Source organism: Motacilla alba, chromosome 2 (genome assembly GCF_015832195.1).
Source record: "Motacilla alba alba isolate MOTALB_02 chromosome 2, Motacilla_alba_V1.0_pri, whole genome shotgun sequence".
Classification (NCBI taxonomy): domain Eukaryota; kingdom Metazoa; phylum Chordata; class Aves; order Passeriformes; family Motacillidae; genus Motacilla; species Motacilla alba.
Genome location: NC_052017.1, coordinates 40,767,170 through 40,790,642, shown reverse-complemented (window position 1 = coordinate 40,790,642; position 23,473 = coordinate 40,767,170). Strand labels below are relative to the sequence as shown.

The window sequence follows — 23,473 nt, the reverse complement described above, 5'->3', positions numbered from 1 at the left end:
TAGCCTTTGTAGGGGTATGTTCTTCTTTCCTGAGACTTGCCTTTAGCTCAGCAACCTGTGAGAACTCTGTGATTTTTCTCATCTTTTGTCCTCTACTTTTGCAGGGACTCTGACCTAGTTGTGATCTGCACAGGTCCCTGATATTGCAGAGAATGAGAAATTTAGGTGATTCCTGAGAAATTTTGGTCTTGATGTTCTTTTTTCCATTTCCTTTCTCAAGTACTCAGCATCTTCCTTATTCTCTTGGCCTTAATTTAATATCTTGTGCAACTTTACACTTTGCCAACTTCAACAGCCTTTTATCTACTTGATGATGTGGAAACAATTCAAAATGTCTTGCAGGCCCTTGATTAAATTGTAACATTAGAAAAATATCCATATGGAGAACATTTCCTGAAGATGAATCAAAACAAGATAGTGAGATACTGTCTTAGTATTGTTTTTAAAACCACTATATATTCACATCCATTGCACTTGGGCATAGACTGCTGAAGCTGAAATTGTCCTTGTTGGAGTAAACATTGTGGAAAAAATTTACATGAGATCATTAATGATTCCAAAATACAACAGCTATTTTTATTTCTCTTCCTCCTAAAAAAATAAATTGGTGACTAAACTTTGATGATCTGAGCTCTTCCAGTGAAAGTTTTACAGATTATGTGAACAGTGTCATACGATTTCTATTGTTGGAAAAATGTTCTAGTTTTATCACACCTAAATATATACCTATTCTATTTCAGAGATTTTTTTTTTAAAAATAGCCCTTCTTGTCCACATGTCAATGATTAAAATTGCTTCAGTCTCACTGAGGAGACTCAGTGAGCTCAGAGTGAGATCAGAGCCCTTTTTCTGGTAGATAAGCACACCTGTAAGAGTGTATGCAAAGCCTAAGATGCATCTGAGGTCAGCTTCCCTCTCTGACTGTCACTGGATTCAACACCAACAAATGCAGAGGGCTTTCCAGGTGGCACTTAGTTCAGCAATTTGGCCTTAAGATGGGCCTCTGCTGCACAGTACTGTGAATATTGTGTTGGGGCAGTGTCTCTAAAGCTAGGCAAAGCTGGGGCCAGGTAGTGTAGCTTAGTTCATTTTCACATGGCTAAAAACCACTACACTGTGGTTGGAAAGGACCTCAAAGATCAGCTTGTTCCAACTCCTTGCCATCGGCAGGGACACTGCCCACTAGACCAGTTTGCTCAATGTCCCATCCAACCTGGCCTTGAACATTTCCAAGCATGGGGCATCCCCAGCTTCTCTGGGCAGTGTGTCCAGCACCAGGCCAGCTTCAACAGTAAAGAATTTCTTTTGTCTATGTATTACAGTATTTAGTTATTATGATTGAACTTCTTGAGTGTTTTATGTTCCACTGCAACACACTGTAATAACGATCACTGTGATGGTAGTGCCATAATGAGGCCAATTAGCAACTACGCTGACCAACAAGGAAAAGAACCTTTGCTATCAAACAATTTCCAGCAATAGTAAGGAAACTTTGTGAAAGTGTGAATTCTTAGTCCATTTACAAAGTCCATTGTGTTTGAAATGGTTACATATTCTGTGACTATGCATGTGTAAGTGGAGTAAGATTGGAAAACATTTGTTCCTTCAAGGGAGAAAAAGCTATGGTCCTTCTGCCTTAGAAGTGTTGCCCCACTTTGAATTCCAAGTAGCTTCTTTTTGGGCCAAGATAGTTTATTCCCATGGAAACTCTGCATTTGCACATTGCTGGTCTGAGCCAACTCCTTTCAGGCTTTTGTCTCGAAGTACTCTGTCCTGTACAATCCTGATCATGTGGTCATAATCCTATGCTTTAGTACATGTTTTCCCTTTCATCCCTAAAAATACACGGGTTTCATCACTTATAAGGTGACCCAACAAACACATCTCCTGTCACCTCATTTATTTGTTTAATGGTCAGCGCAGCCCAGCAACAAATGACAGACCTTTCACTCTTTGACTTTCAGTTGTGAGGGAAGAAGCAGAAATTCAACATGTGGCATGTCAGGGGTGGACAGAGAAGCATAGGTCTGATTAGAATTCTGTAGGTGATTCTAGCTCATTATTTTAAATCTTGACAGGACAGTACTGTCCTGTCATAGGTCTCTGATCTGCAAGTCATAAGTGTCAAAATGTATCCATGTTTTCTTCCTCTGTGTTGTGACTGTTAATTTATTTTTCTGCTTTTAGAAAAATAATGATCATCCATTCAGTTTGGTTAAAATATAAAGTCATCTAGGAATCCCAGGTCATATTTTTTTTTCTGGAAAACTCCAGTTGAAAGGCTTTCTGATAAAGAATGAAATTGATAATATAGTTGAAATACAGAGTTTTTTTGTTTGCTTTACTTAAATTTTTTAAAAAATATTTTATCATTTGGAGGTTAAGTTTTATTTCTCCAGGATGAGATATGAGAAAAGAGCTTTTTATGGCATTGTATAGTATGCGATTGTCTCTGGCCCCTGCAACTTGATCTTGGCAGAGGGATTTATCCGAGTACTGTACAGAGGCACTTGAGGTCATGGGGGATGTTTGTGTATTAAGTCATGAAACTCAATATCTTTGGGGTATGACTGGTCTGTTCTCACACATGCAGATGATGCAGAGATGCTCACTCAGTGTTCTGCAGAGCCCTTCACCAAGTCAGTACGCCAAAGAGCTCCTGGCTGTGACTGGTGGACAACGGGTTCACTGGAGTGAGGCTTGGACTAAAAAGGTTGGTAGTCAGTAGTCTGCAATGTGTCACACTGAAGGCTTTTGTAACACAATTATTCCCAGCTGAGCTGCTCGCAGGAATGGCTGGTGTTGTCAGATGCATGGGGATAGTCCTGCACAGAGGTTTGGCAGGAGTTGTTTAGTAATAAGTAGCAATAATTCCTTCTGACAATAGGGAGGCTCCTGACAGGCTTGTTCAGAGACTGATGGATTGGTTTATTCAGCCTGTCCCCAGGAGAGGACAGGAATTGTCCCACTGGGAAACCACACAGCACAGTCCTGGTGGTGAGCCTGAGCTGGATGCACCTTTTGTCACAGATACCTTTACTCAGACCATGAGTCTGAGTAGCAGCCTTTTGTCACAGATACCTTTACTCAGACCATGGCCAAGCAAGGAAATGTGACAGGGGATAACAGTTTATCACCCATTTGGTGAAGCTGATAGAACTGTGTGTTTGCTGTTAAGGCTAAGTGGGCTACTAAGAAAACAGCTGCAGAGCTTTAAGATCATATAGTTCCCTTGCTGATTGCTACTCTGCCAGCAGTTACTACTGCAGTGGGAAACGTGGCAAAAAGAAACATGTATCCATGCCTCTGCCATTTCCATCCACAGCCGATCATAGTGGAAACAAGCGTCCTTTGGTATTGCCAACTATCAGGTGCGTTGGGACATCACGGGATTTTGTTTTAAACTTTTTGAGCAGGGTTGAAACTAACACACCTCATGCTGAAATTAATTTTAAATTAGTTGGAAATCATGTAAAATAATGCTCTTTCATTGTCAAATTAAATCCTCAGATTCATATATAAATACTCAGAAATGTGAGCAGTTGTGGAGATTTTTTTTTCTTTATCATAGAGTTATGAATTTGTTGCAGACTGAAATAATGGACTTTGGTACTTGGCCATCATAGATGCATGCTACTTGAATCTTTATTGCAGCAGATCAAATTCTTCTATGCAAATAGCAAAAATGAAATCCAAGAAAACTGCCTTCATTAAGGTATAAATGAAACCATTTGCCATACTTACAAGGACATTCCCAACCTGCTTTTGGCATAAAATGTGTCTTTTACAGCTTATCCTGGCACAGACATCTTCTGCTCCTAATTATGAATGCCTTGGGGTGACACCAAATAAGCAATAATTCCAGCTGCTCCTGACAAAAGAAGACACTGCTGCACTGCATTATTTCTCTGATGAATGTATCTTCCCAATAAGCTGAAGCAGGCTTTGCATCAGCAACATCTGCAACAACAGGGAGTTAGAAAGTGGGTCAGGTATATTGATGGTTTGGAGAAGGAGAATGGATGAAGGAGGGTGTGTATGAATGTGGATCCACTTTTGCCTTTGTATCTTCCTACAAATGCCTTGCTAATTGATTCAGGTCCTCTGGTGGCAGCCACTGGGGAAGCTTTCAGTATAAAGTGCTTTACTTGGAGCTTCAGTAACCACGGCTGAAAAATCTGACTCTGTTAGAGTTAGTAGTAATTCATTGTCTTGACTCATATGGGGACAGCATTTGTCCTTGTAATTCCTGAACAGATTGAGGGCAGGATCTAGGTAGCACATTGATTATACTGCTTGCCCTCAGCACTGGCTCTGGAATTGTGCATGTGGCAATGACAGCTGGAGGTGAAAAAATGTCTAAAGTAAGATAACAAATTTCAGGAGGGAAGGGATTAAAATCTGCAGCCAAAGGGTTACAATCACCCAATGAAAAAGGTAGACAGAGACCATGTTTTGTTTTGAGCCTGATGTTAACATAGCAGGCAGCTGGACAGGAGGACATTTTGTGGAAATATCTGCAGTGCGAAGTTTGATTCCCTGGGGTAAGAAAGGACATGGTGGGAGCAGCAGCAGCTGCAGTCAGACTGAGAAATCTCTGCTTTTGCTGTTTATTTTAACAGCAGTATTGAGTTTATGTTGTGTTGATGGCTCTGGAGACTGTCTAGCTTTCTTTTTGCTGGCTGGGCAGGGTGGGTTTGGTCCCTCTGAGCTGCACAGTAAGTTTCCTAATGCATAATCTGTAAAGACCACCTTGAAGGAAAAAGAATCTTGAAGGAATCACCTCAGCCATCAAATATACTCCTTTGCAGTAGCAGGCAGCCCTGTGATAAATGTTTAATACAAGTAAGTCAACAGAAATGCTACTCTGTGTATCTCCCAGAAGCCACAGACCTTCCCCCAAACTTGTAATAACAAAAGGCCATAATATAAAAGGCAGAAACACAAAAGTACACCACAAGACAGGAAAAAAGCAGAAGATATTAGGGCAATACTGGTGTGTTCAGACTCTAAAGTACCAGGAGAATTTGTCCTTTAAAGAAGTCTAGAAGGTCCTACAAAGTAAACAATCCATCATGTTATTGATAGAGACCAAAACCTTCCAAGCCTTTCTTTCCAATCTAATTTGAAAGGATTTTTTGGCTTCATTCCTGGGGACCAGCTTAACCCTCGGTGCCTGAGCAAGATGCATCTTGATTTGGACAATTGTTCATCCTCCATGTCCATTCTGGTTTTTACTGGCCTCTATCTTCTGAGGCAGCTAATTAGATTCTGTGTTAGTATTGATGAGCCCAGATACAGTGATAGTGAGACACACAAGAAACTGGACACAGACTTTCAGATGCATCTTATGTTGACCGTTAACCCACTCTTAGAGAAGTTGTGTCAAATCTTGTAAAAACAATATTCTGAAAATAAGCTAACCTTTTTTTCTTTTTTTTTAATGTTTGCTTGTTTTTCTGTTAGATCTTTCTGCAGGGTGAGGGAGAAGGAGCTCATTAGAGACTAGCACAGGAGTATTGTAGGCTTGTTTCCCTATGTTGTCACTCTATGCGTCTGTCATATTTTTCTCTGTTGTTGTAGCATGGATCAGATGGAAAATCTGTCTTTTCCTATACATTTTTTATAAATTGAACTCCTTCAGGTGGGGCTGCTGTCAAACTAGGTTAACTTTTAGAGTCTCTCTCATACACAATGTCTGTTAAAATTACCCTTTGGGGTTTCAGGGCCACTAAGGGCCATATGCTTCTAGCCTTTAAACAAAAGAGAAGAAAGCAGAAGGGTTGACATTGTAAACAAGAAATCAAGTGAAAGCTTCAGCACATTCTTTACATCAAGAGTTTGTGTATTGCACTCTGGAGCAGGGCTCAGAGAAGAGGAGACTGTGAAAGAGGTATTAGTAGTTATGCTGTCCTTAGACAGAAAATGGCACTGCAGCACACAAATCACCAGGTAGCTCCCAAACAGACAAACTCAACTCTGAGTTGCAAACCTATGAAAAGTCTCATGCATAGTTCCCAACAGGTGGGAAAGATTTGGTTTAAAATGCCTCAATATACCAAAAGTTCCCTATTCCTTTTAGTGCTGACTAGAATCTGGAAACTCCCTGGATGGAGTTCTGTGATTTATCATTTTGCTGCAACATTTTATTAAATAAATTTTTTTCTTGGACTGGTAAGGGAAAAAAACTAATTAACTCTCTCCATTTTTGATAGCTTGCTTAATTATGAAACAAATTAGTGTCTAATTTTTATTGTTGTGAGAATTAGAATACTGAAAAAAGCCTTAGCATAACAAAATTATAAACATGGGTTTTTCCTAATGATTCTGGACTGGGTCAGATGTTTAGGTATTTCTTCCAACAAACTTATATATGCTTTGGAAAGGAAAAGAGAGTAATCTTTGGGAAAAGTTTTTCATTAAACCAGTTCTTAAAATTAGCCTCTGAGAAAATGAGAACAATAAAGTGTGCAAGATACTCAGGGCTGGGATTGTCAAGCAAAAAGTCCTGTTTGCTGTCAACTTAACAGAGTTTTCTTGAAAACTCTAATGGCACAGTTACTACATCCATTCTAGTACTAAGAATACTCAGGAATTTGTTTGACATCTGTAAAGAAACCAAGGCATCCAGAACGGAACAAAAGCTCTTATTGTCACTCTGCCCTGGTAAATGAACTGAATTACAAGAGGCTAGGATTAAAGAGTATATTCATGCATTTACAGAGAAGGGTCAAAAATAGTAGCAGTGCTGTCTTATGATGGCCAAACACTGTAATGAAAAGCAAATGGCCTTAAAGAATCATCTTGTAAAAGTGGGAGTAATCTGAGGTATCTAATTTTGCTACAGTAAGTCAATTTGTATTAGGGAGCTATGCTATTTATTGAGAAGTTTTAAACTATAGGGATTGACCTTTGAAGTGAAATCAAATATCTACATGATTAAGAAGAATTATCTGTGTCAATATTTGTAGCTCTATTTTAAAGACATTATTTTAAACTGTGCTGGTCTAATCTAATGATTTAACACTTTTAATACCAGTGGTAAAATAATCTTTTTCAGTGGTTGTGCTAGTTTTTTCTGTGTCTGAACTGCTACACTGATACCAGAAGTATCAGTGAAGTTTATATACCAGTTTATCAGTGAAGTTTGTCTATACTACACAAACCTTTCAAAATGGGCTGCTTATGTGGAGGATGTAACACAGAGCATGCAAAATCACATATTTTGGTTTTAAGTTGCTCTTGGCATTAAATGTTTGAGAATGGTTATGATGCAGAAGGGAATGCAATGGGTTTAATGTGCTATAGTTGGTTGTGAAGTATAGAATTTAATGATGTCTTTCTCTCTAAATGTGTGATATATTTCTCTGTACTGCTTTATGTAACTAGGTACTGGAAGAATATGTTAAAAATATGCATTCTCTCTTTATTTAATTCTTAATAGTGTGTTCATATATCTTGGTTTATATATTTGTCAGATATTCCCAATAGTTCAGTTTATTTTTAAAATATTACCAGGGTCTTTTCTAAATCAAGGTGGAAGTTCATTTTATTTTCTTTCCATTTCACTGCTGGCAAGCCTTGTATTTTGTGACTAATTTGTCTCCATTCCTTCTGATGTGCTTGTAGAGTAAGTCTTTGTATTCTTCCATTTTGTCAAGCACAGAAACTGTGCAGTGTTGTCATCTCTACTATTTTTAGTACAGCTGGTTGAGTGAGCAGTCACTGTTGGCATTTCTTTACCTGCGCAATCCAGAGAGATCCCAAGAGAAAAGATGTCTTGGCAAAGAATGCAACTAAAGTTTGAATGGATGATGTCTCAGGAAGGAATCACTTCTAAATGATTAAATTTTAAAAAATAGTATTGGGAATAATGATTCCTTTTTCCTCTCTGAGCAGCCCAATACCAGCACATCCCATGAAAGAGCCTATATAACTGAAAGATCCAGGATTTTCAAACACATCCCTCAAGCTGCAGTTGTTGGTGTTCAGCTAAGTTTTTTCTATTTTTCTCCCTAAAATTTCTCAAAAGCACTGTATGAATTTCTGTTTTCAGGAGACCAATTCACAAAATCCTAATATCTAATAGTGCTCCAAAAGCATTTGATGGTGACAGAAATGGCAGCACACAGGCTCCAGTTCAACCCTTCAGCGCTGTCTTTGCCAAACTGAAAATGTAGCTGAAAACAGTGAAAACAACCTTTTATTCAAAATTTTTCTATTTTCTCATGTTTACACTGCCATTTCTACCTAGAAGCTCCAGATTCTTTTTTATTTATATAATGGTCATATTACAAAAGGTCTCCAAAGGTATCCATGTCAGAAAGATACAGTCCAGGAATAAAGTTGTGCTATACTTATTAAGTGCCACATCTTGTATTAGCACCTTCCTCAGGCAAACCTGTCCCAGGTTTGCTTCAGCTCCATCAGCAGAATCCTCTGACACTTTCCATGGTGTTTTCTTTGGAAGAAATGGTCTTCTGAGTCCTTGAGAAGCAGAAAGAGGGATTATAGTGTTTCGGCAACAAGAATTTGGCTTTTCTCCTAGTCAGGAGCTGGGATTTCAATTTCTTTTTTGCCCGGTCATAATGTAAATTCACTGGCTCATTCCCATGCTCAAAGTGTGAAATGTGCTCCGTGTGCAGGGATGGAGGAGATGGGATTTCGGATCCTTAACCGCTCAGGAGTATAGTAGTTAACTTTCAGCAGCAAACTGGGGTTGCTTTGACTCTCCTGTCCCCTATATTGGCTGCACGAAAGGCTGTTTTCTTTAATCTAACAAAGGGAACTTTTAAAGTTATGTAAGAGCTCAGAATGCTAAGAGGAGTGAGCTGCTTAGTATAATTCTTAGCCTGAGAGGTGCTTTTATTTCTTGTTTATCTCCTTTGATCTCAGAAAAGATGCTTTGTCACCAGCTAACCTTTTCCTTTGCTAGTAAAAAGCTGCTGTAGAAATAACAAGCAAAAAAAAAATTTGCAAATATTACTGACATGCACTGTACAGTGTCCAGCTTCCAGTTATCTCTTTCCTGGTCTTAAGTTTGATTTTGCAAGGTCAGCTTGTTGTATATGCTACCTATTTGCACTGGGGATACAGCTCAGTGTTGTGAAAGCTGTGTGAAAACCAGATGCAACAGGACAGACTCGAATCGCAGTTGAAATGTGCCCACTGGAAATAGGTGGTCACTTCTCTTTCTGCATGGGGGATTTAGATATCAGAACCACTTTTAGTTGTCACAATCACAGTGTTTGGTGTAGCTGTGCTTTTTAACAAAGTGTATACTTAGACAAAAAGGAGTCATTGAAATACTTCTGCCTGTGCTAGCATGAGGGAGCAGGCATAGGCCAAAAGTGCATTCTGGTTTTACATAGCTAATACTATGCTGAAGTTATTCCCCGTTGCTGCTCCATTTCTCCTGGAAGACTGAAAAGCAGTAAGCCACTTAACTGAAACTGTCTCTCTAATCTACATGCAGTATTTACATTATCTAAAACATGCCACCATTAAAAAAACCTCTTTGTTCTGGATGTGGGATGGTGACAGCTGTTTGCTTCTTGTCTGTTCCTAGTCTTTGTATCCCAGCCAGGGCATCAACTGTTATAATCCCTGCATGCAGCAATTTCATTTTACCTCAGACTTCTTTATCCATAACAGGTGTTCACATGAAGAGAAGAAATTGTGCTCATTGCAGTGAAATTGTCAAAGGTCAAATCAGGTTTGAAGATGGCTCAAAGAAGCTCATTTTTTGTCCTCAAATGCAGTTTCATGCTGCTTGGTGTACATTGTTTGTACACAGAATTCTACATTTTCCATGGAAGTGAGAGTTGGGAGTAATTTCATTTGCAGAACCCACAGGCTAGTTTTTTGCTAAATAACATTGCTCAGTGTGGTTCTGAAATCGCCTGCTGCTTTGCATCCTTTTTAAATGTTATGTGGTCTGTGACTCTTGTTTTGCAACAGTAGAGAATTCATGTAAAATCTGTCTTGAATGGATATAAACTTCATTCTTTCCTGGAGACTACAGAGATGGGAAGCTGAAGCATTAACCCTCCTTAGCATGGTTACATGCTCTGGAAGACAATGGAGAAGTCTTTCACTTACAGCTTAGTGTCTCCGTCTGCTTCCAAATGGTTCCACCCCATGAGCTGCGCTGGATGGAGTGTTAGACCTGTTTGAGCGCATTTCTTGGACTCGTGTAACTTTCTGGGGGCTGCGTGTTACAAAGGACATACATTTTGATTCTAGAAACAATACTCATGCCTTTTATTTTATGGCTTGCTAATGTGGAAATTACAGCCTTTGCTGCAAAGGTATTTCAGGGTGGCATGGACTTAGGCTTCTTAAAATTTCCCAGTTTCATTTTTTTTGGGAAAACCACAAAGGATTAATTTTTTTAGGTGTGGAATAAACATATAAGTTACTTTATGTGAAAAAAAATAGGTATATAGGGTTTTCTTAAGATTCTTGACACTTCAAAACATCAAACTGGAGAGTTGCCCATTCTCTCCTTCATCATCTCTACTTCTGTGCCCTTCAGAGTTTATTGTCTCAGGAATATCTAGTGAGGCCTGATTCAACAGCATCTATTAAAAAAAAATTAGGAAAAGAGACATTGTGAGAGAATCTAATTAGGATGTAGCTGACTGAGGAGAGAAACCCTGTCTATTTACTAATTTCATCTTCAACTGTTGTAAAATTCATATATGGCTTTTGGAAGTCTCCTAACTTCAAAGATAACCTAAGGACTGATCTTAGATCTGTTCAGCCAGCCCATACAATCCTTTGCTACCTTCCTGTGCAAGGCAGCACTCCAGCTGCAGCAGCATGTGGCTCCAAGTGGGCCATGGGCCAAATACCCAGCCTTGAGAAAGAGTCTGCAGCTTGCCCTGAGCATTGTGCTACTTTTAGTACTTCTTCAGAAATACCTAACCCTGCTAGTTTAGAGATAGCTCATACATGCCCACACTAGCTGCAGTGACCACAGTAGAGTGATATCTACTGTTTCTCTAATTTTTTCTATCCCTCTCTGTGATCCCCATGGCTTAAAACAGGTTAGGATTCTTGCATTAAAAACAGAAAGACAAAAGCTATGGGCATGTCTGTGTATTTTTGTTTAATAAAATAAATCTAATACAGACACATAATGAGGGTGAAACTACCTTGCTTTTTTTAGCTATTTTCCCCTACACTCCCCTGTCTAGTGAAACACAGTGAAATAGGCAAAAGTGGGTTATATATCTATGAGAAGCTTTTGGTAATATTGTAAATCATAGGAATGAAGCTTGTCTAGACATTTTCTTTGTCATCAATGAGATCTTCAGATAAAACTAGGGTCTTATTTCTATATCCTCACTTATTTTTTTTGCAATTTCCAACTGTGATTTCCTTACTGTGCCTGTTCCCTCTTTGTCTGATTCAAATGGCAAACAGAAGCCATGCTCTAATCAGTTGCTCATCCTATTTTTAATTTGCAGGAGCGATTTAATCCTTCTGAATTACAGAAGGGGCAAGCAGCTCCATAAACCTGAGTAATGAGATTTGTTAAGCATTATTTCACCATGAAGATGTGAAACTGTATGCTGATTCCCAAATCTTGAGAGGTACCTCCTCCTAAGAGATTTTAAATTCTTTTACCTCCCACCAGAATCAACATTAGAGAAGGGATATGGTTTGCCAAGATTGATTAAAGGACAATGTACAAGACATACCAGTTATTCAAAAATAGTATTTCAATTTTGAGATCAAGCACTGTAGGCAGTCTACTGTTTAATAATATATGTTGCATGGCTGCTTTTATTAAACAGGGGAATAATAACAGATTTGTAATTCTCATTATTGACTTGAATGAACAACAGACAGCCTTGAAAGGTTATAAACGGACCAATTCGGATTACCTTTCTCTTTTTTTTCACAAAAATACAGATGTGATTTAACAGATTTAAATGCACAACATGGTTATCTGAGATGGATCTGTGAAACCACTTGCCAAGAGGTGGAGTAAGTTTCCATTTGAGCAGCAAGTTGGGATAAAGCGAGCAGCATGAGGTTGCCACAGGCTCCAGCTGGATGTCCAGCCCAGGCCTGCAGTGGAATGCTGAGAAGTCCTTCCAGTGCTTCTGATTCTTTTAGGCTGCTGTTTCCTGGTCATTCTGCCCCTGGCTCCACCAGCAGGGACAGCACTGAGTCCTGGCATTTGTCATGTCCTTGCCCTGCCTCGTAATGATCCAGGAGGTTTTGCTGTTTGTGAACTGCTCCCTGTGTTTCCTCCATCCAGTCTTCATTATATATGTGACCCCTGGGCAGCTGCAGATGTTCTGTCCAAAAGAAGATGTGGCCTATTTTTGTGTCAAGGGAATGACATTTGTTAATCTCCAATTTGCAAAATATCATCTCCAGAAACAGTCCTGTACTGCAGCTTAAATTCAGTACTCTCAAATTCCTGCTGGCTTTGTTGTCTTTGCTGATGCCTTGAGGGTCCTTACCTTGGCAGCTGATGTCTTGTTTCTTTGATGTTCTGAACTATGTGTTTTGCCAGCCATCTAATGCCATATTGTTCCTTTGAAGGCATCAGATGCTGCAACTCGAGAACCTACTACTTCTTCACTTTACTGTGTAGAATGATCAGTCTTCACCTTTGGTTGGCCTCCACTAGCACAGCAACATTATTCCTCTAGGCATCAAAAAGGTAATGAATGCCCTTCAGCTCCTTAATGCTTTTTCTTCCCTGTCTCAGTTACCTGCACCAGACTACTAACGTTTGAGTTCCATAGGTGATGTTGACACCAATGGAGGTAACCATGACACTTCAATTATTAATGACCTCGGATCGGGATCTGATTTTCACAAGCTCAGGGATCCTGCAGCTTTTTTTTCCCCTCAATTTCTAGTTGTGAATTCTTTTTCATTCTAAAAATTAAGCCCACATCTTCTTCTGGGGAAAAGACAGAGGAAGAGCTGAGACCCTAATTTATGCACATTTCAGGTTAGATTTGTGGAGTATATGGTAATTTTAAAAGCTTCCGTCTTTAAGAACATCTAAGGGCCCTGGCATTTTTCTAAGTAATTTCTACAAGTGAGGACCAATCACATGGTATTAGAATTTGCATATCACTATTAGATATTACAAAATCTTTGAGCATCTTTTGGGTAAAATTAAGATTTTTGTTTGGAAAGCACCCTTGTTCTGAATTTTGGAGTAGAGGATTTGGAAAAAAAAATTACGTCTGATCTCCAAAATGAACTTTCCCTCTTCAACACAATTCTTTCTTCCTTCAGTAAAGAATGAATTGTTATTCTAATCTTCTGTGTTAACCATTTGTTTACAGCATGTGGGTTCTGCATAGCTTAGAGGAGATTCCTGACTTGTTGAAAAGGTTTTGTGCTCAGAGAATAAACTTCAGGCAGGGGGACAGGTAACTAGATCAGAAAGGCCACTGAGAGCTTTCAGCTTTGTAACGTCAGCAAGTGTATGTTTTAACTTTGCCATATCAGCTTGGTAAGCAGCAGAGAGAAGATGCAAGTTCACATCCTGGCAAATACAACAATTTAAGAAGAACATTAGTTCATCAATATTTCAATGCAGTTCTCAATAGTTTATGTGCAACACAATTCAGTTGTGTGGTCCTGGCTGCTTTCAGAGAGGTAGGCATTACTCGCCGTGTCAAACCTTTTAGTCTTCACTGCATACCACAGCTCATTATGGGGGATCATAGCTTCAGGTGAGGTAACTTGATTCATTTATGCACAAACTGGGCAAGAAATCCATAAATATTTAAAACTGAAAATGTATATTTACCAGTGCAATATTGCATATTGAATTAGTTTCCTGGTTTGCCTGCCAGCATTTTAAAGTTTGTGTTTAATTACCACGTTACCTTAGTCTGATGGCCAGTCTTTTTAATGGATTCATACTGCTGCCCTTTCCTTCAGCTTCTCCTTAAGCTCTTCTGAGCTTCTTTTTGACACAAATGAATTGAAATCTTGTCAGCTTAGTGCACTGACAAATGAAAATAGGTGACTAATGTTGATTGTCTTTTGGTATTTCATATGCTGCTTGCCAAGAATGTCTCATGTACTGCGATCATTTAGAATCCTACACCGTCAGGGTAGTAATTTTTTTCAGACTGATTGCAGTCAGTTGACAAAGAATATCATCCTGAGCAGATGCTCACCAGTAGCCAACCCTTCTTATAATTACTTAGCATAAGAAGAAAAAATTAAATAAGACACAGAGGACCATTTAGTCATATGGTCCGATCTCCTCTGTATCCAGTGTCATTAAATTTCACACATGTACAAGCAGCGAGAGCAGTAGCAGTAGCCTGCCTTTGGCTAAAACCTGTCTTCCAGAAAGGCATCTTGTCCTGGTTGAGGGACACAAACCCATTAAAAATTTCTTGGTGCCTTTATTAGCTGCTCCGGTGATGTGTTGTCACCTTAAAAAGAAAAATTTTGTGCTACGTTTGAATTTGCCTGACTTCAGTTTGTACCACAGCTTCTTGTTATGCCATTCTCCACCAGATTAAAGAGCCCTTCAGAATCCAGTATTTTTTTTCTGCATGGAGGTACTTATATGCTGTAATCAACTCAATCTTTTTGATACGATAAACAGATTGTGCTCTTTACGTCTCACTTAGCAGCATTTTTCTTCAACTCTCAAATCACATTTTCAACTCTTAATCTGCTCCCTCTACTATTTTTCGACGTGTTTTTTTCAAAACATGGGCAGGAACACAGTATGCAAGATTGGTATAATCAGTGATATATCCAGAGAGAAAGCTGTGTTCCTTATTTCCTACTCCCTTGATGCAGGTCAATCCTTCCTTTTAACAACATCACAGTCAGTGTTTAGGATGAGCTGGTGACTACTGCCCCTAAATTGCTTCCAGCGAGTGCCATCACCCGCTCAGTGCACAACACCTACAATCCTTCAGGCTTATTACAGGGATTTTGCTATAGTAGATGTATTTTGTTTGACAAGATCCAGTTTGCCACTTAATTCAGACTACTTGGTTGCTTGGTACCTTTGCCATTTTATTCCTTTTGGGGTAATTTTCAGAGAAAAATATCCATTCAAAGAAGGTTCCTTTACTTTTTGTTCTTTTTTTTGTCATCAGTCATTTAGGCAAGGCCTAGTCAATTTAACATCTGCTTTAATGATATCATGGGGTACCATGGTTTCTTTCAGACTTAAAATCTGAACCATCAGTATGGATGGTTTTTTCTTTCAGACTTAAAATCTGGACCATCAGTATAACCAAACAAGCAATCTCATTGAAGAATAAATTTAGAGAAGTTTGATTAGACCTGGTCTTCATAAAAAAGACTGGAATTATTTCTATTAATTACTTGAAATATTTTTAAATGAAATTATTCTCCCTTTATTATTTAGGATGCCAGTGTTGGCCTGCATTTTCTTCTCATTGCACTTGCTCATTTTTTGACTACTGGTATAAGATTAACACCCCTTTGGAATTTCACAAATCATAATTCTTATCTTTCTTAATTACGAGCAGGTTGGAGCAGTTCTTCAATAATAATCCCCTTGAGATAGATCTACTTGTTTCTTTTGTAGCACAGAAGTAGTTATAGAACATGTTTACATTTTACAGATCAGCACACAAACACGAACTACATTTACTACGTGGGCCAGTATCATTACTAGGTTTTCTTTTGTTCCCAACACATTTCAAATTTCTTATTTGTCTTCAGCTGTCACTACTGTGGATATTTTTCTTCCCTATAAAATTATTAATTTCTGATATTGTAACTTGCAATTTATAGTAACTGTGATTTACATAATTTCTCTTTGTTTTCCATTTGCTTTCTGACTGACTGCCACCTTTGAGTTTTTATGGTAAAGTTGCTGCTCTCTGTGATTGCCAAGTCACAGTCTTTTGGCCATTTAATAAAAGCTTTATGAGAGCTCCCCTTTTGACATTCACACTAAATATGTTTTTCCTTGTCAGTTGTCCCTACTGTTATTCTCAGTTTGGGGAAATTAGCTCTTTGAAGCAGCAGAAATGCATGGTTTTGATTGGGGCTGTCTTTCTTTTACCCATGATGAATACAATCAGACCACAATTACTTGTTCCCAGGCAACTACAAACTCTTAATTTAGCAATGCCAATCCCTTTTATCTATCAAAATGAGGTTCAAATACTTACCTCTTGCAGTGTAGGATATCTATTGGGCTACAAAATTATCTTCTCCAATTGTACAAGTTATTAATGGCTTGGTAGAATCTGCTGTTAAGCTACAAAAGGGCGACACTTGTTTCCCAGCAAATAAGAAAAATTAGGATACTATTGTGAATAGATGTTCAATTCACATGTGAATATTTCACTACTTCCAAACATCTCTGTCAAATATTAATCATGATCCAATTTTAAGCGGAGGCATAACATTTTGGGGACATTGGTCGTTAATTTTTGGACACTTTCAGACCTTCCTGCTACAACAGTGCTGAAAAGCAAAGCTTGTTTACCTTTTTGTTTTAAAAGGTAGTAATTAGGAGTAAATTTATTTTAAGAGGCAGTAATTAGGAGGAAATCAAGGGCTGAGGATTAAGAAGGCCTATTTCGTGCTGTACGGGGCACGTGTCCTGGAATGAACTGGAACAGCTCATTCAACACAACTCATCCAGAGCCCTTAAAACTTGGCCTGTTGAGTTTGGAGAAGTAGAATGAGGGGGTACCTCACTACAGCCTACAGCTTACTTGTGGGGGGAAGCGGAGGGAAGGCACTGATCTCTTCTCTGTGCTGACAGCGACAGAACCCGAGGGAATGGCCTGGAGTAGCGTCAGGGGAAGCTTGGGTTGGACATTAGAGAAAGGTTCTTCACCCAGAGGCTGGTCAGGCACTGAACAGGCTCCCCAGGGAAGTGGTCACAGCACATACCTGACAGAGCTCAAGAAGCATTTGGACAACGCTCTCAGGCACATGGTGTGACTCTTGGGAATGTCCTGTGGCAGCGGTAAGGGTTGGACTTGATGATCCTTGTGGATCTCTTCCAACTCAGAATCTTCTGTGATTGTGTGAAAATTCCCGCCGGCGGGCGGCGGTGCCCGGCCGGGCTGCGGGCTGCGGGCTGGACGCGCCCTGCTCGGGGCTGCCTGCCCGCAGGGGAGCCACGCAGCCCCGGCGGGGCCTTTGAGACACCGCCTCAGGCTTTGGAGGCGGCGAAACAAGCCCGTTACCGCCAGCAGCGACCGCCACAGCCCCTCGATTTGGCAACGAAGGCAGCCCCGGGCATCCCGCTGTAGGGCAGCCCCGGGGCCCTGGCTGGCAGCCGTGCCCGTCGCCGGCCGTGCCAGCTCGCCCTGCCCCGCGGGAGGGGCGGCCCGGCGCTGCCGAGGGTATTTATAGCGGCCCCGCAGCCCGGGCGGCGCGGAGGCTACGGCGGCGGCCGGGGCGCGGCGGGAGCGGCCCCCGCTCCTCTCCGGTGCCAGCGCGACGCCGGGATGGAGGGTAAAGGCTGGGGGACACAGCCCTTTGTCCCTCCTCTGGCCCCGCTTCGGCCGGGCTGCGGGCGGAGGGGCTCGGGACGGGCTGGGAGGAAGGAAGCGGAGCGCTCTCTGCCCGGCTCGGGGCGTTGAACGCTTTCCTCGTCCTGCGGGGGCTCCTGCAGCCTCCCCATCACGGGGAACCCCGCGCTTGGCGAGGAGAGGGGCCTCGGGGCAGGAGCAAAGGGCAGGGTCGGCTCGCAGTGCAGGTGTAGGGCTCCTGCTGGGGATCCACCTGTAACCTCCTTTTGTTACAGCGCAGCAGTGGTATAGCCAGGATGGCTTAATAAGGTACAGACACAGACTTTGCAGCATAAAAACATTGCAGAACAGTGGTGTTGCTTTTTTCCCCCCTTTTTTAAAAATTTATTTTGTAAAATAAGTGATCCTTAAAAAGTGGTGCCTTTAATTTAAATTTTTAATTTTTTCATCAAGCACCAGAATAACATACTGATATATAGCAATATAGGGATTTGCTTTGGAACAGAAGGTCTCAGCAAGGGAGAAGTTAATCCTGTTTTATAAAGGTGTTATCAAGTTCTTTGCCCGCATGAAGAGGAAGGCCTTGCATCATTAAGGGAAGGTGAACGTTGACCATATATTTATAAAAGCTGGGACTGTGGATGAACTATAGCTAATACAATAATGACACTGCCGGAGGAGCTTAGAAAATGCAGAGATTAAATTTGCAGGGTTAAGAAAAGAGGAAGTTCTTAGTGTTGTGAATGGAAGCTGATTGCTAAGTCAGAAAATAGGAAAAGTGTTTGCAGATGGCTCTCCCCCTCTCCCTCAAGATCAATATTCTTGATAAGAATTTCTTAACTTATCTCAAATTGTGACTCTCTTATGAAAATCATCAAAATATACATAAGACCTAATAAGTTTCTTTTATGTTTTACACTAAACACAGATGAAACAGTGAAAAAGCTTTTATTCCCAGGTTGAGAAGTCTCTTTCATTCGTGGGTCATCCAAATTATTAGCACTGTATTAGTTAAAAAAAATCTCTGAACAAAATCATATTTTTGAAAGAAAACTGCATAAACTTAGTATTTTAAAAACAGCGTTTTTAAACCCTTTTTCTTTATTTGATGTACATTGAAGGAGCATTGTAAAGTTGCATGACAGTTCTGGTGTGTAGTAAATATGTTCTGGTGCCTGTAGTAGTTTCAGGCTGTACTGTAAGGACAACTGTACTACGTGCGTAGCAGGGGCAGTACTGTATGAGTGACAGCAGCTCCCAAAGTCATTTGCTTCTGGTGCAGCTTATATTTATATCCTCTGCCAAAACAACCCCACAGATACGCTGCCAGCAGTCACAAAGACTGAGATCCTGGTGGTTTAGCTGGGTAGTAGTGTTCTTGTGCAAATTTTGCCTGTTGTATGCTACCAAAAGTCCTAATTTCCTTCCAAAAACATTGGCTTGTGCTGGTAAGACAGAATGTGTCTAATGGTAATGTGATCCCTACCCTTGTTGCTGCAAGTTTTCCAGTCTCTCTCTACCTTATTCATGAGTACCATCTGTTATTTCTTTGCACTTTCCCTCTCATGAGGAATCCTTTACTCTCATAGACTTCTCTTTCCTTTGTCTTTGGTGATTTGCTGTGTTTTCTGCCAGGTTCTACCTGGTAAATGGGTTTCTCCTGCTACATTGCAGCCTTCTCTAGAAGCTCAAGTTATTGTAGAAATTTGGCTCTGTGGTTCTTGAGGTTGTACAACTTTGCTGCCTGCTGAATTTTTTTTTTTTTTTTCTTCATAAGCAAGTGTGAGTCCATTGTTAAAACTAGACCTAGTTTTAGGGCTGATCAGTTTCTGGGCTGATCTGTGCAGTTCTCCTTTCAGTGTCGATATTACGGGCTCTTCTCTTTTAAAGTCCTATTGGAAAGCATCTGGGAGAGAGGCTGAAGGCTCCTGCCTGTTGCAGCACTAGCATTGTGTTCACTTTGCACAGCTGGAGCAGCTGGCAAAGTGGAGTGGAGACTTGAATGTGCAGAGAGTTAACACTTGCAGAAGCTGCTGTGGTGAGCACAGTGGGAACGCTCTGAGGGGGTGACACTGGGTTCTTTTCCTTGTTTTCTTTTTAAACCCCCTCAATGTATCTGAAAGTGACCATTTGAATTTCATCTTGCTGATTTCTAGTTGAGCCGAATTTCTCTCAGACATCACCACTGTCCACAAGGGAAGTCTTAATGACTGTGCATGGATGAGTGAGAGGATTTTTTTTTTGGGCTATGCTTTCATTCACACAAAAGACAGCAAAATCCCATTAATGAGAGGGGGCCAAGTTGTAAATTCCTACTCCTAGCTGCAAAAAGGGATCTTCACTGCATATATACCTCAGTCATTTGGCATCAGGGTAGTTTTCCAAGGTTGATTTAGCATGCAGAAAGCTTGGCAATTTCTGTATTTGGAGAAAAAAAAAAATTGGTGAGCTGTTTTCTCTGGGGCATAAGTCTGAGTGTGCTAAGCAGAGTTTCAAGCATGTTGCTAGCTTATCAACAGATTTAGAACTGGCAATCACAAGAGGAAGGGAGCAGCCAGCATTTGTGCGATATGCTGCTTTTAAACTTCTGAATTGCTGGTGGCTCAGCATGTTTTTGTATTTGGTATGAATGGGGAGTTACGTGGTTATATGCCACCAGCAGACTGGGGAGGTGAGCTGGCAAACATTTTGTGCAAGGTTGCCGTGTTGCCGTCTCAGGCAGCTGTAACGTGAAGCATGGTAAAACACCCTGGGAGTTAGGGAGACTTTAAGGCACTGGTAATGTGACACTTAGGTTAGTATTTTTGGTCAGAGCAGGGGGATAGGATCTCTCCTGTGTCTTAAAATCTGATCAGATAAAAGAGGTAGTTGGATCTTTGCTAATATCACTTCACCAAAGGAAGGGAGACATCATTTTGCAAGAAATGAAGCTTGCATCAAATAAAGCCATTCTGTGTGAGTGCATTCATGGTGCTTTAAAATTAATAAGAATTTTCTTGGCAGTTAATGAACATTTAGTGAAGAAGCTTAATTTGACATTTGAGAAGTTCAATAAATAACTTTTCTTTCTTGATTAAGGCATCTTTTAAACTGTCACTTATACAACCAAGAATTGTCACTTTTTAATGCATTATGAGATCGTGTTGCATACTGATTCAGCTATTATTGCCTATTAAACAGTTTAGATAGATTTTGTTTGCCTTAATTTCCCTGCTCTTGACTATTTTAAGCTGCCTGCTTCTTTAAAGATCATTTATATTTGCATAAGCATTTATTACTTATTCAAGACAGAAAAAAATGGACACACTGAAGTACATGTCTGTATTTCTGACTTCCTCCCACTCTGTGGTCCAATTTGAGATAGTTTTTTATGCTCATCCCAGATGTTTACCTCTTCAAGGTTTGCAGAAATCAGAAGTTAGGTTTCTTATGGCCTTTTTTGCTTTGTCTTGTGTCGCAAATTGCAGAGGCTGTAGGAGGTAATCCTTGAAAGCATTGATAAATCCAGGATACTCATCAGGACATGGCTAATTTCGGGCCACTTCTCCCCTTTTGTTCTCCCATCTGTGCACACAAATAATCTTATTTTAGCATTACTAGGTTTTATACATATGCAATGAGGGAACAATAAATTGAAAAGGCAAATTTTTGTTCCCTTGTAGTGCATCAGTAGTGGTTATTTCTGTAAATAATTGTTGTCAGGCCTCAACTAAGGGTAATAAAAGGTGTCTTTGACCTGATTCAAATGTATGAATCTCTGTTACCATTTCTTGAGTATATGTGATCTTTTTTTTTTAGTGAAAAACTTGACAAGTGTCAGCAAATAGAATTGTCTTTCTAAAAGCCACTGGTCCAGAAACTTTTCAGTCCCATGAATGTCATGAGAAAGTTGGTCCTTAGTGACCACTGTCTTTTGTCAGCAAAGTAGCAACGATTCAGTAGTTGGTTAAATCTAGATAATTTGGAAATGCTTGTGTCTCTAAAGCTTAGCTATCTTTGCCCTTTGTCACATCTCATGTATGCTGAAAAGCCTTATGAATATGACCTTGTCCATTGGCAAATGTCAGGGTTTCAACAAGAAAGCTTGTCTTAAAGTGGCTTGGCATCTCTTGCTGGTTACACTGCAAGACAGCTTGCAAGGTCTCATTGAGCTGCTTAAACTAATTTTTCGCAAGCAGCCCTACTCCATTGTTCAGGGATTATTGAGCCCTCTTTGGGGCCAATATATCATGTTAAAAAGCTCTGGCACCAACTTGAAGGGGAAAGAGCAAGTGACAAATGCTGTTTGTACCTGGTATTTGGTTGCAGTGCTAATGCTGAGGTCAAATGACTGATTTAAGTTTTGGCATGGTCCAAACAAACCCCAAACAAAGTAAGGTATCTATTTTCTGCCTCTGATAGAGGAGAAATGGAAGACCCGAGTCTTCAATCCGACTACAGGCAGTGTGGTGTGGTGGCTCTGTTTGGGTCTCTTTCAGCTTGCCATTGCTGAGCTGTAGTGTGCACAGCAGGATCAGATCTGGGCTTCCACCAGGCACCATTGAGACTAATGCTCTAGAAAAGAACTGCTAAGGTCTTCTGTTGGCCCCTGACAGTGCCATGCAGCAGCCTGACCTCTTGCAGCTCAGGAGTGTTTTCCCAAAATCAGGTACTAAACCTATGGCAGGCACAACTTGAAATGATGTGTCCAGAGCCCTGCTGGGTCCTTCATCTGTGTGACCCATCTCTGCTGATGTGACCAGCCCTGTGATAACCGCCTGGGCAAGGCAACTTGCTCCATTTTGAAAGTGCATTGAGCTACTTTAAACTACTTTTACATTGAACTGATAGGCTAATAAATTATGAAAATTTATGTAGGAACTAGTTCAGAGAACCTAGTGGTCTGGAAAGTTACATCCTGATTCGCTATGCACTAGCTTCCCCATGTTAGTAAATAAGGGCATATCTCAGAGCTGTGTTCTGGGCATGAACAGCAATTGGAAATCCTTCCTTTGTAGGAAGCAGAAAATATGGAAGTGTTTATGATATGAAAAAGTGAGAGGAGAAGACTTGTTTTGACTGTAACTTGAATGTGCAGGTAAAACTTCATAAAATGAAATCTAGACTTTTCATCTGTTTCTACATTTTAACTTGCACTGAATCCCATAAAACTCAGTTTTAGTAAATTATTGCCTTAGTTGATTTTTGAAAGACTGGAGCTAAAAGTTGATTTTATATTATGATTAAAAGTATAGTTCTCACATGAAATTGCAGGCTGTCAGGAACCCTTTTAAAACAAGTTGCAGAACTTCCATTTGGATAAAAAAAAACCTATTTGTGTTTTCATTTAATCTTTTTTTTTCCACTGAACCGTAAAAGTCTCAGGGATTCTGTGTGTTCTATGTGGGTCACACCTGTATTCGTCATTTCTGTTTGAACTCAGCCTCCTGAAGTTAACTCTTGTATACCATACGCAGTGGTTTGATTGAATGTTGCAGATTCAGTCACTTTTCCACTGAAAAAGGAACATTCATTAGGTGTTCATCATCAATACACAACTTTTAATTAAAATGAAAATAGTTTTGTTTCTCAGATGCTTCCTACGCTGTTAGCAGATGTTAAGTGTTAGAACTGGGGGAAAGAATCTCACTGGGATCAGGGAGTTGGGATTTCCATTTCAGAGTTGGCATTTGCCGTTTCTCAGTTTTGCAGCAAGGTGAATTCCAATTCTCCACAGCCTTTCTTCCTAATTGGAAATGTTACGGCACGAATCAGTCCTACACTTATTGGTTTGGGCATTGCAGAGTTGTTATGAAAAATTAACACCAGTTCCCAAGGACTGGCTGCTTAAAATGCCTGAATCTTATATTTTAACTTTTACTTGCCGTTTTCTATTTTTTTTTTAAAAGCAGATCCTGCCTAGGACCACACAACATGACATGTTGTGAGCTTTCAGCTAGAAAGAGTCCCTCCTCAGAACTCAAGAAATACCTCTGAAAACAGGACCT

The 23,473-nt window shown here is 40.2% G+C and overlaps 1 protein-coding gene across 5 annotated transcripts in view; it reads left to right on the top strand.

Annotated features, from left to right (window-relative positions):
* GADL1 (glutamate decarboxylase like 1) overlaps nt 1–23,473 on the top strand; it is a 175,742-nt gene that overhangs the window by 77,370 nt on the left and 74,899 nt on the right. Inside the window, exon 4 of one of the 5 annotated variants that reach the window (XM_038127862.1) lies at nt 12,565–12,685. Coding sequence is in view for 3 of the 5 variants with exons in the window: in XM_038127858.1 (XP_037983786.1) it covers nt 18,727–18,934 (208 nt within the window). In the remaining 2 variants the exon portion in view is untranslated. Of the gene's footprint in view, nt 1–12,564; nt 12,686–17,167; nt 17,470–18,662; nt 18,935–23,473 lie in introns of those variants that run through there. The other 4 variants (XM_038127863.1, XM_038127861.1, XM_038127858.1 and 1 more) reach the window with 4 other exon arrangements.